Raw genomic sequence first — 13618 nt, forward strand, 5'->3', positions numbered from 1 at the left:
GGCCCCGGAGGCGGTGCGCGCCGCGGAAGGTGCGCGGGGGCGCGCGCGGCGGGAGCGGGCGCGGCGGGGCTCCCAGCGCCGCGTGCATTGTGCGGCCGCTCGCACTTTGCGGCGCGGCGGGACGCGGAGTCCCGGGCGCCTCCTCCTCCGTGCCTGCCTCCGCAGCGCGGCGCATGATGGCGGCGGCGGCGAGCAGCGCCGGGAGCAGCAGCAGCGATACCTCCAGCACCGGCGAGGAGGAGAGGATGAGGCGCCTCTTCCAGACCTGCGACGGTGACGGCGACGGCTACATCAGCAGGTAGCGGCGGGGCGGCTGCGGCGCGCCCCGGAGCCGCCTCTCAACTTGGCGGCAAGTTCGCGCGGAGTTCCTGCAGTTGGCAGCGCAGAGCGCCGTGCCCGGCGCGCGGCGCCTCCGCAGCGGAGCGGAGCCGCGGGGAGCCCGGGCGGCCCCGCTCGCCCTGCCCCGCTGCGCCCCGGCCGCACTGGCAGCGGCAGCGCGCGGCGGCCGCGCGCCGTAACGGCCGTTAGCTGCTGGCGCGCGGCCGTTACGGCAGCGCCCCCCGCCCCGCGGCCGTTGGCGGCCGTTGGCGCCGCGGCGTGCCTGGAGCGCGGCCCCGGAGCGCGCTGGGATGTCGGGCAAGACCAGTAACTTCCCGCGAGTCTGCAAGTTCAGGTCTTCTAAGATGGGTGTTTTGGGTGACCTAATGCGTTAGGCAGGTGGTTTCTGTAAGTAAACAAGCAAGGTTGGTCAAAGATAAAACTGAGTCAGGGCTTGGGGGAATACACGTTTCTGTGAGAAACACTTCTGTTAGCTGGCATGCTTGGGAAGAAATGAAATGCCCTTTTGGACCTTCCCTTAGGTATGTCTTCTTATAAATACGGCAGTTTAAAAGCGTAAGGGTTATTACTAAAATTTTTAGCATGCTTTAATCTATAGCAGTGGGTAGACTCTAGTGCACGGTAGTCCAAGATAAAAATCATAGCAGTTTCTGAGAACATATAACTTTCTTGAGTTTTCTTTGATATTCTTGTATTAGAACCTAATTTAAACTCCTATCCCCATGTCCTCTCTTAGCTTTAGAATTGTGACATGCAATGACCGTACAGTGTTACCGATTCCAAGTAAGCTATAATGAGGTGCTTGTATATCTGGAATTATTTGGCAATGTGTTTTGATCAGAATGGGGTTTGATGGGAGGTATTTCTGGAACTAATTCACTTATTCCAGACCATAATTTAAAAAATAACTATACTAAACACCAGACTTTTCTGAGATGCTGGGAGCTTGCAGCTTCAAAATGAAGCCAGTGTTGACTGTACTTAGTAAGCACTTCTAGAGAGCTGAGTCAAAGTGAGGGGAAGTTTCTAAGCCTCTTATCTAACCTGAAACCTAACAGTATAACTGCAGAAAGGCTAAGTAAACTTCAGCCCCCTCTGACGTCTCTGTGGAACCAGAAAGTTATTTAAAGTCTCAAAGGACTGACAGTCACTTAAAAAAAAAAAAAAAAAAAAGCCTTTGAGGTCATGATATTTCTAATCTAAAGGGCCCTCATACACTGTTTTTTTTTCTGTTTTCTTATTTAATCATTATTTTGACAGCTGCAGTTCTGAAATAAAAACTTGGAAAATGCACAATTTCTTACTGGTGTGTTAAGGTGATTTCTCTTTCTGCCTGTTAAGTGGAAAGTTATGGAAGTTATGCTGAAGTCTGAGAACTTGGGTTCGCTTAAGCACCACTGCCTCCTACGAGCACACTCAATGATCTGTATATATGGTGGTGCTTTCCTACAGCATAAACTAGATTAAAGCACTTGCTGAAGGAATGTTGTAGTGCTTTGTATGGATGGTTCAAACACACTACCACGACACAAGGCAGTCATGTTTTCATTGGCATTTTTCACATTTATAACATGTTTTGTTCCAAATTAATCCTGTGTATATTTCAAAATACATGTTTCTGTGTGTTGCTTACACTATATTGTTAAAAGTTTTTAAGGCTCCATGACATGTTCTGGGATGGACCTTAGATTTCAGTAGGAAACAGAATTAAAGCTCAGAAAGTAGTGGTTGAAAATCCCTAAGGGTTTTAGGAGTCCATTGTTGATGGTTGCTAATACCTTGCTTTACATGGGAATGTGCCTTTGAGGCTTTACAGGGCAATGTGCCTTTGAGGCAGGTATTGGTATGACTGTGATCAGAACATAATATTCTAAATTGTTATCTTCCCTTAAATTTCTTTATCTGTGAAGAATTGGTGGGTGAATATTTGACAAGTGATTTTTGTCATAAAACAGAATCATTTGCTTTTCTTGACCTTATTAGCTCACTGAGGCAATCAGTCTTGTAAATGGAAGGCATTCCTTACTTTGCTTAGTGTTTCAGTTTCCCTCATAATCTATTTTATAGCAACGGTTTGTGCAGGAGTGAACTTGCCCAGTGGTTTTTGGATGCTTCTGTAGTGCACGTGCCACCTTAGTCTCTAAGACTGACTCGTGGTCACACAGTGTCCATATGAAAAGTATAGCAATGGCTTTATCATCGTGTACTGTCTCAGGACAGTGTTTGGGTAGCAGCACTTTTTTTAAAACGTACTCAATTTAAAAAGAGCCAAAAAATTAACATCTACTCTTGTATTTACTTTAATCATGTGCTTTGTCTTGCTCCTGCTTTTTCTCTTTTTTTTTTTTTTTTTCTCCAAATAGAGGCCAGTTACTTGGCTTTCCTGTTCGCTGCCACCCTGCTTCAGTTGGCTTCCCTTTCTTTATGGGACTATTGGTGTTTTTGATCCTTGAGGGTAAAGCTGCTTTCTTTGTTGCCTTTCTTGTAGCCCCAGTGGAAATGGTAGACTGACTTCTCCATGTCCCTGCACTGTTTACAGGAGATAAAACATTGCCAATAAATGTCCAAGCATCTGTATGCAGAGCTGAAAACAGAGAAACCAACACTGTAAATCCATCTGCCTCCTTCTGTGCTAGAAGTGATCTGTAGACTTTTACTAGTTTTAGCATCTTTTTGTAACTTATTTTCCATGCAGTGGAATTAAAGTTGTTTACTATATTTCAGCTGTTATTTAGCATAAGTTGTCCTGGCTTTCAAAATGAGTATGCTCTCTGCTGTGCTAAGGGAATGAAGCCTCATCAGTCTTTTGTTTGCATAGTGCATGCACAGTTAGTTCATAAGATTATTTTCTCTCCAACTCTTAGGCCTGCTATGGAAGAGACTGCAAAGGCAATCATTTTATGTGCATGTTTATTTAGTTCATATTGCATGGGGAAAAGAGCTATTTGCATTCCTAATGAAGTTATATGGTGTCTCAGCTGTGGAGCTGCTTTGTTGTGCATCTAGCTGTAAACCTCTTCAAATAATAGCAGGAAGTAGAGGCACAGATGGAGAGGAGGAGCATGTCCTGAGATACTGATTAATTTTCAGGCTCTCAATAGTTGGGATCGTACTAAAATGAAAAAGCTTAAGTACTAAGTGTGTGCTGTTGATGGTTGTATTGGAGAAGAATTTGAATAACGAGGGATGGAGTACTAGGCCTGTGCTGGTTGCTGCATGTTACATTTTGTAGTTGTATCACGAAATTGCACTTTGAAATCTTGCAGCATTGAGGTATATTGAAATATTAAGAGACCACAGGAGCTTTAATTTGTTCGTTTGTACAGAAGTGGGTTTTGCTCCTTTGGGGAGTGATAGTAGTTAATTATTTAACATCTCATAAAGGCTAGGCATGTTTGTGATATGTCATCAACAATGAGAGATAATTGCAAAATAAATATATGCAAAGCAGTCCATGATTAAGCCTGGGTCCTGAACTCTGAAGATCAGCTAAATAAGCCTCACTGGGAGTGGGAGTCAGCTTTAGACACTGTTCACATGTAAACTTTATTTTTGCAGCTGTAACTGGATTGTGTTGTTATTAACAAAAAGCTGTTAACTGAAAAAAAAACCCACTACCTTTGTTTTTCTTCTGTTAGTTTTGAGAAGCTTGAGAATCTGCTGCTATGGGTAAAACTATTCGGCTTCAGATGGTCTGGATGCTTGGGGTGCACCTGCTGCTTTTGCTTTTGTTTTTTGGTATGGTCAGCATACGTGGTCTTGCCAGTGAAGAAAGTGAGGACATGCTTAGTTTTTACAGGTGGTATACTAGATGATTGTTTTTAGAAACTTGATTGCCTTGTATTTGGATTGTACTGAAGTTCTAGTTGTGCATGTAATGATTTTGCCTTTATTGCATTAGTTATTAAGTGAATTTCCAGATTATTCTTTTGCAACACTGCATGCTCCAAATAAGATAATTTTGTAGATATTTTCATTTATATTAAAAAAGTGAAGCTATGAGTTACAGAGATGATAGATGAAGAAATATCTAATTTCTATATTAAGCTACATATTTTTATAATGTTTGCTTTATAAAGCAAGCTATTTTTATAATTCTAACTCTTTAACACTGACAAATACTTCTTAGGACTATGAAACAAATTTGAAACTAATATTGAGTACATAAGGAGAAAATTCATCATGATATAATAATAAAAGTTCTCACTGTAGAGTTTGTTTGAAAATATTTTCCTCTGCATATGCATTTTTTTTTTTTACATTTCAGTCAGTATTTGACTTACTCTGCCTTTAGATGGTTGAAAATCCACAAATGTGCTAATTTTTGCAGTGGGCTTGTGCATATGCAATATGCAATAGCATATGCTGAGAGCGTGCTTCCTTTGACTGCCCTCATCAGAGACAGTTAAAAGAAACTTGTTGGATCTGATCTATTATGTGAACTGTTTTAGTGGTATAGCTATGAGAACTCCCCAAAACTTTGCAATGATAAACTGATATTATATATATAAGACATATATACATATATATATATTTTAATGAGCTGCGAGGGTTTTGTAGCTAGGTAGTGCAACAATGAGAGAAACTGTGAAAGTATTTATTGCTTTAATCAAAATTGCATGCTACTATTCTTGTAAATTCCTTCATTAATGTAGTGGCACTAAGCCTGTTTACAGGACACTTGATGTGTGTTGTGTATAATTTTCTGGAAATAGGAAAATTACTGTTGAGAAAAAAAAAAAAAGTCCAAGCTAACTGCCCTGAAATATTTTTAGGTAAATCAAATATTTTAAAATCTTTTTTTTCCCTTCAGATGTTTTTGTATTGTCTTTTACCTCTTCCTCTTTAAAAATAGGCAATTATGGCAAACTGCGTGGAGTGAATATTGATGATGATGTTTCCCAGGATAGTAATCTGTATTTTTCCTTGCATCTGGAGGAGAGTTTACATTTTAGGGTAGAGCTCTGTATGAGCTATAAGTCAAGTTCATCCCAAGCATTGTCAGAGATCTTGACCAAACATGACATGTTTTGAAATTTATATACATTTGGAGGCAGTGATCTGGATGTTATAAATGTGTAATTAATGAGCTCAGCCCTGCGTTGAAAGTCATTTGGTGGGAAAATGGGGAAGCTGCCAATTGTAGGGTAAATCCTGATGAACTTGTAACAGGTCTCATAAATAAAACAGGTAACAAGTACTTAATATAGGTTTTATGTAGTACTAGGTTACACATTCACTGGTATGATAACTGTTGGACTTTTACCAGATTAAAAGATGGTGAAACTTCGGCCTTGTGTTATCACTAGCCTATGTCCTATCCTACTTCTGAAGTGTGCAGCAGAGAACCGTGTTAATTTTGAGGTGAATTGTTCATTGTTCTCAGTAGAGTGGATGGCAGTATTTCAGGGATATTAGCTAGGTAAAAAGCATGTCAACATCAAGGCTCTGAGTTTTTCAAATTCCTGCTTTGTGCTGTGTATTTCTGAGTATTGTAATTAATAATTATTAGTAATTTCAATAGCACTGACAGTTGCAAAGCAGAGCACAAACATCTCTGTTGTCAAGGAAAAGGGATTTTTTTTTAGGTTGTACTTGCAAAGGTTCATTAGACTCAAAAATTTCAAATTCAGTGTTTGTTACAATTAATTCACAGTCAGATGAAGTTTAAACTTGAGCCTTAATATTTTAAAAGGCTTCATTCTTTTTGAATAGAGTACTGAAGCTCTTTCTTTAATCATTTTAATAAGTTTGTTGCTAATACCTGTTATTGCGATTATGACTGTGAGGGTATTAAATCTCTGTATAAATTCAGTAATCTTTCTGTGATCCTGGAAGAGAAAAAAATCTTGCTTAGGTACTTGTTGTGATCTTCTAGAATGACTATGAAGAAGCTCAGAAAAATGTAATACTTATTTGCTCTATGTCCCTTTCCTACTAGATTATAGTATAAAGACTACTTGTGGCTACTTTTACAAATTGACTGAAACTTAAGTAAATATTTGGATTTTTCTGATTCTATATGATTTCATTTTCTTTTGCTTAAGACAGGCAATTAGTATTTTCTGTAACCTCGATTACTTAGTTCATTTTTCTTTACAAACAGGAACTTTCTAGGGGTTTACAGAGTTAAATTGTCAAGACCTATACTTAGAAACTAATGGGTAGGTTGACTGTTTTGGGAGGCTTCTGGATGAGAGAAAAGTCCCAGCACTGGATGGTTAACCCATTTTATTTCTTTATCTTCTCATCTGTCCAGTTTGAAGGTGCCCTCTAGAAATACATAGGTAGTCATTTTGGATGGATTCTAAAAGAATTTTTAAAAATCCTCAAATTTATGATGTAGCATTGTCAGCACCTGAACTTAATTCAGGTCTCCATGTTTGGGAACAGTGACCCTGACAAAATATGTGAACATCTGTCTTTCTGTCACATCCATAGTCCTGATCTGTAGAGGTCCCTTCCAACCTCAACCATTCTGTGATTCTGTGATTTCTGAAGTGCTCATGAAATGAATTGTGGAGATTTCATGGCAATCTGAAGTCAACCTAGGTACAAGGTGCTGCAGGAGAGTTGTTCAGCGCTACCCAGTCTTGAAATCTCTTGTGGTTGTACTGGAATTTGTTTTCACTTCTGAGAATTTTTTGCATCACTGATTTTTAAAATTTAATAACACAAAACTGTACCTATGCAGTATTAATTAATTCAGTGAAATTCCTTCTGACATTTGTAACTGTAGGTTACATTTGTAAGTAGACTAGACTGCTTGAGTGAAAACTAGATTCCAGGTAGCTCTTACCATGGATGGAATTTGCAGGCTGAGTATTTACTGGGTTTTAGTGAAACTTCAATCTGGTAAGCAGCACAGGGAAAAGAATAAGATGCCAGAGGCTGTGTTGACAAGCAGTGATTCTCTGCTGATAAGCAGGACCTTTGTTTGCATGTAATAATTTTGTTTCCAGAGAAGGCAGCTTGTTTTCCCAGGTTGTGTTACCAGTTTGGTGAAATTGACATAATGTTCAAAGCACACCATTTAGTTATTTTTAATGATTAAAATGTGAGTATTTTCTGCCTACTGCAAAACATACCACCTGTAGAAGCTCCTGTAACAGTCTGACAGTCTTGTCTGTACCTGGTAGGAAATACAGGAGGAATAAGGGGAATCCTACTGGGTGATACTGACTGTTGGAGGTACCTTACTACGGCTTTCCCAGGAGAAGGAGTGATACTGAAGATTGTGGAAAATGTGCCTGGAATAGTCAAGATGAGGTAGAGCTCTGAAGTAAATTTTTTGTTGTTCATGAATAAAACCAATGCCCTGAAACTGGAGTGAATCTTCAACTCTGTTCAGCACGTAGAGTTTTTGACCAGGTTGACTGTTTACCCTCTTTTTCCTTGTTACTACTCAGCATAGTGGAATTTGATCTGGTTGCTGAAGTTAATTGTGAAATTATGGAACGAGCAGTGGAATGTGCAGGGCAGAAAATGAGTTGAACAAGGAGTTTCAAGAGTAAGAAGTTCCAGAGTGCATAAGTAGTAAGAAGAAAAACAAAGGGGGATTATGTAAGGGAAGGAGGTAGTTAGTTGCTGATGGGTGATGCTGTGAATTGTGAAAAGCTTTATCTTGGTTCTGACAAATGTCAGATGTGATTAGATGGTTGTTGTGAAAAACCCTAGAAAGTTTTGTCATGAATGAATAATGGGAGACATAGTATTTATTGTGATGAACTTAGATTTTGGTTGCGTTTTGGTTTTTGGAAACCACTGAATGGGGTTAGGTGACTGCCGATAGGTCCATATTGCAGCTTTGGTATTCATTAAGATTTGGTCACGTAACTGTATGTGTAACCACATCTATATCCTTTTTCTGTCAAGAAAAGTTTTTGATCTTATTTTAATTTTTTTTAAACTTAACAGTTGGACAAAACAAAATTATGTTTCTGAATCCTGTTCTTTGGTTGCTAGAACAGGTTGTTTGCCTGGTCCTTATGTACTTACGAAATTTTATACCTGAGTAAAATATGCTAATGAAAATATGTAAATATTGCTGAATGTACATCTAAGCACAATCTTTTCTGTCTTGTGAACATAAAAAAAACCCACCAACAGTTCTCAGACCTGTTTTCTTGGCTGTCTTCTTAGTAAAGCAGTTCAAAATATCAAATGCTTAGTTGGGGAGGTGAACTTTATTGCTGGTAAAGATGAGCAGTACTTCAATAAAATAAAGGCAGAGTCGTGGTTAGAACTCATATGGGCTAATGTTGATACCGGTCTACTATTCTGCCAGACAGTTCTACCTGCTGCAGATTTTGCTGAATTCTTTTTCTATTCTGTAAAATCTGAACATCTATTAGACCTTTAGATGGCATGCAAAACTAGAGAGATCTTCTCTCTAGAGTCATATGTAGTTATAGACATTGTTTTAATTATATTTTGCATATAGAAATGCGCGTAATTTTTAAGGCTGGTCTTTTTTAAAAATGATACCTAAATTTGAGTACATACTTTGAAATACTACTTGAGTGTAGTAAAAAATAATTCTAGTTCCCATTAGCTACAGATGAAGTTGTAGGTGCAATGTTGTAGATGTTAAGCACTTTTAAGGAGAGGCTTGAACTGTCTTGTAGCAGGCATTGAGTTAATTTGCTAAAGTTTGAAGAGTTTGGGAAAGAATTTTTAAAAAAATGTTAGGAATATTTCTCTTCACTAAATCTGGTGAATTGTGAAAGTCAACTTCTGCATTTGCAAAATAGTTTTATAATACTTACCTTTTGTGAAGTCTTTTTCTGAAGGATTATAGAAGTACAACTTAAAGATGCCTAGCCAGTGACAGAGGCAGAATATAAAATGAGTATTTCTGTAGGCCCTGCCCTGAGTTTGTCATGCTAAACTAGTATCTGTCGAGTTGTCAGGTCAGATCTTGGCCTGCTGGTGAGCTTCAAAGCTATTCAAAAACTACCTAATTGTTAGAAAATAGCCTGAGAAGTACACTGATGGTTTGCTTGCTGCTATTGGTACAGGAGTTAACTTAATCCTGTTGTTACAGTTTTGGAGAAAACTGTTTTGTATTATTTGTATTGTATTATTTGTTTTATTGTTTTCTTTTCTAAATTGCTTTTGGCTTTAAATTTTGAGCGACTGCTGCTTCTACTTTTCTTCTAAAATTCTACAGGAGGGGTGTGCAGTTTTTGTGAAGTGTCACTGTTTATCCCCTTTGTATTTTTACTTGCTTAAAACAGTAAGAATCATATGGTGAACTTTTATCTGATTTTTTTTTTCATTTGAGTCTGCTAAAGCAAGTAATCTGGAGCACAGCTGTTCTTTTAAGATCTGATGTGTAAAATTAGTGTGAATTTTGTGCAAAATGTGAAGGTTTGAGTTCTCCTGTATAGGAAACACCATAGTTCCTAAATCACAGGGAAGGATAGTCTTGTTTGCCCTGGCAGGACAACAAGCTCTAGAAGGTAGAGGGAATAAGGAGGCAGTCTAATACAGGTAAGCTGTAGCTGACTTAACAGCAGGCTGATAGCTTTTTTGCCTCAGATGCTAGCACTAATGCTTGTCCGCTTCTGTAGTGAACTAGTGCAGGGAGCTAAGTCAGTAACAGCTGAACTGTTCCCTTTGCCATTATGAGCTTTATGGTGGTTTAGCTGCCTGCTGAGTCAGCCCTAGCAGAGGAAAATGAAAGGAGATGTGAAGCAGCAGGAAGCTGACAGACTTAAGCTGTGTGGGAGTCTTTGTGGTCTTGCTTGCTGGTCTTGAAGCTTCACAGAGGTTACAGCTAGTGATATCTGGATAGCTGGAATCTGCAGCAACCACATGTCAGGAGCTCAGCAAAGCAGTTTGGCAAGTGCTCGGATAGAAGTAAAGAGTTTCTCAATCTTGTGTGTGATATGGCAGCATCAACCAGGCTGCCAGTGTAGAGGGCTATTTTAGCTTTTGCTAGGGTCTGCAACTTCTTAAATGGAAAGCAAAAAACAGGTGTTTAGGGTAAGAAACAGACATTTGGGGTAAGTAACAAAAAATAGCAAGTCCGAACAGTATGAGGAAAAAAACTTTTTAAGATCATTCCCATGACTGCCTATTGTTGCATATGAAAAAGTGAAAGCTAGAGAACTGCTGAAACTCACTTGTTGATACTAATTAAGCAGTAAGGGGGTTGATTTGCCGAGAACCGTAGGAGCATCAAGGTAATTTTGGTAAGTGTCTAGTAGAGGGAACTCTACCAGAGAAACAAATTATGCACACTGCTACCAATGCTAAAAGTAAACAAACTGTAGCAATTCCAGGAAGAATATTTTATTTTGACAAGCCCTTATTGCTTCATTTGTTGAAGGTGCTCCATCAGAGACACATTTTAAGCCAAGTCTTACCCAGCAGTCCTAATGGCTGTCTGGCTGTCCAGAGTTGATTTTAAAGTGGCTCGTAATTACAACACAACTATGTAGAACAGGTTTTCTTACAGTTTACTGTTTGTTTACTCTGTCTGCCCCTGGGGAACTTAAGTGCATCTCTGATTTTAACCTTTCTTCAAAGGAATTTCTACATTGCAGATTGCACAAGCAAAGAAAAAATGTTTCCTGGCAAAATGTCTGTGAAATCTCTGTGCTAGCTGAAATTAAATAATTTTGAATGAATTTATAGTATTAAATAGTGACAGTAGAATCAGCATTTCTTTATAGATTGATAGCATAGTAGATGGGATAAGAACAGAAAAATGTCTCCATTCAGTTAAGTATCAGAGCAATCATCTGTAGGTACTGTGAAGCATGCACGCATGCTTACCTAGGTGGTTTCTCATGCTTACTAAAGTGGAAATCATAACAAGATAAGAGTACAGCAGGAAACACAGCTGTGCTAAGAAAGCAAAAGTTTGTGTCACTAATCCAGTTTTGTGGTCCAAAAGAATTATGAAGCTTTTAAACTTTCATCTTCCATTTATAAAGAAAACTGATTATAAATGTGAACATGTCTCCGGCAATTTTTAGTCTGCACATATGTATGTTGGCTTCACTTTAGCTGTCTAGTATTATACTGTGCAGTAGGTACACTGTGTTTGTATTTGATTTCTCCTGGGAGAGGAAATATAAATGTTTCAAATTTATCTCAATTCATGAATTTTAATTGGACTCATTTTGTAATCATTTAAGAAATCCTGTGCTTTTAAATTGGGTTAGGAGGAATTAGGAAAATGATGTGTGTAAGGCTTCTCAAAAGATTGCCATAGTAGATAGATGGCTAAATAAATTACGACAGAATAATTTGTATTCTGATGCTATCCTCTTAAAAAACATGGCTTCTTGTGGCAGCAGGGGTTCTGCTTCATAGCTTCTTTCACTCTTTTTCCACTTATCTCGCTTAGGTATTGTTGCCGTTATAGCCATTGTGCTTAGAACCTATTCTGTGGTACTTCTTGAGGGTTTTTTTTTTTTTCAATAAAAGTAATATAATATGAAGTGAAATTGAAAGAATCTGTTTAAGCATATGATCTTCTCCAAGCACCAAGTTATATAATATAAAAATATTCAAAATCATGTACTTTTGGGAAAAGGATATTTTAATATAGCACCTTTGTTAAAAGTGGAATATATCTAATTCTTGGAGTGAAAAATTCTATGACTGTATTCTTGTACTGATGTCATTGTATTTTTATATGGAGTTTTTGGAATGTTTGGCGTATAGAAAATTGAGACTATTATTTGATGCTATACAAACTTGAGATTGGTTGATTTTTTTTTATTTTTATTTTTTGGTAAGATGCTGTAGTACCAATTTGATTCTACTCATTTTTCTTTGCCTCAAGAAACTAAATTTTAACGTAGATGGAAAAAACATAGAGAGGAACCTCATGAGGTTCAGTAAGGACAAGTGCAAGGTTCTGCACCTGGGGAGGAATAACTCCACTTATCAGTACAGATTAGGGGTCACCCTGCTGGAGAGCAGCTCCACGGAGAGGGACCTGGGAGTCCTGGTTGACACCAAGTTACCCAAGAGGCAGCAGTGCCCTCGTGGCCAAGAAGGCCAATGGGATCCTGGCTGCATCAGGAGGATGTTGGCAGCAGGTGGGGGGAGGGGATCCTGCCCCTCTGCTCAGCTCTGGGGGGGCCGCACCTGGAGTATTGGGGGCAGTTCTGGGCTCCCCAGGACAGAAGGGATGTGGAGCTTCTAGAGAGAATCCATTGGAGAGAGACAAAGATGATTAAGGCAGTGGAGCATCCGTCGTATGAGGGAAGACTAAGTGAGCTGGGCCTGTTTAGCCTAGAGAAGAGATGATGGCAATATTCCAGGTGTGGCCTCGCCAGAGCTGCGTAGAGGGAGAGGATCACCTCCCTTGACCTGCTGGCAACACTCCTCCTCATGCAGACCAGGATCCCAGTGGCCTTCTCTGCAAACTGCCCCTGAGCCAATTCTTAATCCACCTCCCCGTCCACTCATTTATCCCACAGCTTCGGAGCTTGCCCAGGAAGATGCTGTGAGGGACCGTGTCAAAAGCCTTGCTCAAATCCAGATAGACCACATCCACCACTCTGTCCTCATCTATCCAGCTAGTCACTCCTTCATAGAAGGCGATCAGGTTAGTCAAGCAGGATTTCCCCTTGGTGAATCCATGCTGGCTACTCCTGAGCACCTTCTTCTCCTCCACGTGTCTAGAGACAGCAGCCAGGGTGAGCTGCTCCATTACTTCTCCGGGGATGGAGGTGAGGTTCACCGGCCTGTAGTTGCCCGGGTCCTTCTTCTTGCCATTTTTGAAGACCGGAGTGACATTGGCTTTCTTCCAGTCCTCCAGCACCTCCCCCGTTCTCCAGGACCTTCCGAAGATAATGGTGAGCGGCTCGGCTAGGACATCTGCCAGTTCTCGCAACACTCTGGGGTGCATCCCATCAGGGCCCATGGATTTGTGGGTGTTGAGGCTCCCTAGATGCTCTCTGACCCACTCTTCCTCTACCCAGGGCAAGCCTTCCTCCCTCTGGCTCTCTTCGTGTGTCCCTAGGGCCTGGGATTCTAGAGGGCTGCCCCTGACAAACACAGAAGCAAAGGCAGCATTCAGCAGCTCTGCTTTGTCTGTGTTTTTCGTGACCAGGGTACCCACCCCATTCACTAGTGGACCCACGTTCTCCCTGACCTTCCTTTTGTTGTTGATATATTTGAAGAAGTTTTTCTTGTTACTCTTAACATCCCGTGCCAGATTTAATTCCAGTTGTGCCTTAGCTTTCCTTGTTGCATCCCTGCATTCCCTGACAATGTTCCTGTATTTATCCCAAGGGGCCTGTCCTTTCTT

The 13618-nt window shown here is 40.1% G+C and overlaps 1 protein-coding gene across 2 annotated transcripts in view; it reads left to right on the forward strand.

Annotated features, from left to right (window-relative positions):
* The first annotated feature begins 158 nt into the window (after window positions 1-158).
* Window positions 159-13618, forward strand: part of MCC (MCC, WNT signaling pathway regulator) — a 174788-nt gene continuing 161328 nt past the window's right edge. Inside the window, exon 1 of one of the 2 annotated variants that reach the window (XM_026052852.1) lies at window positions 159-298. In XM_026052852.1, coding sequence (XP_025908637.1) covers window positions 174-298 — 125 coding nt within the window. In that variant the 5' untranslated portion in view covers window positions 159-173. Of the gene's footprint in view, window positions 299-698; window positions 727-13618 lie in introns of those variants that run through there. The other variant, XM_026052851.1, reaches the window with a different exon arrangement.

Source organism: Nothoprocta perdicaria, unplaced genomic scaffold, assembly GCF_003342845.1.
Source record: "Nothoprocta perdicaria isolate Ctin4 unplaced genomic scaffold, notPer1 scaffold_92, whole genome shotgun sequence".
NCBI lineage: Eukaryota > Metazoa > Chordata > Aves > Tinamiformes > Tinamidae > Nothoprocta > Nothoprocta perdicaria.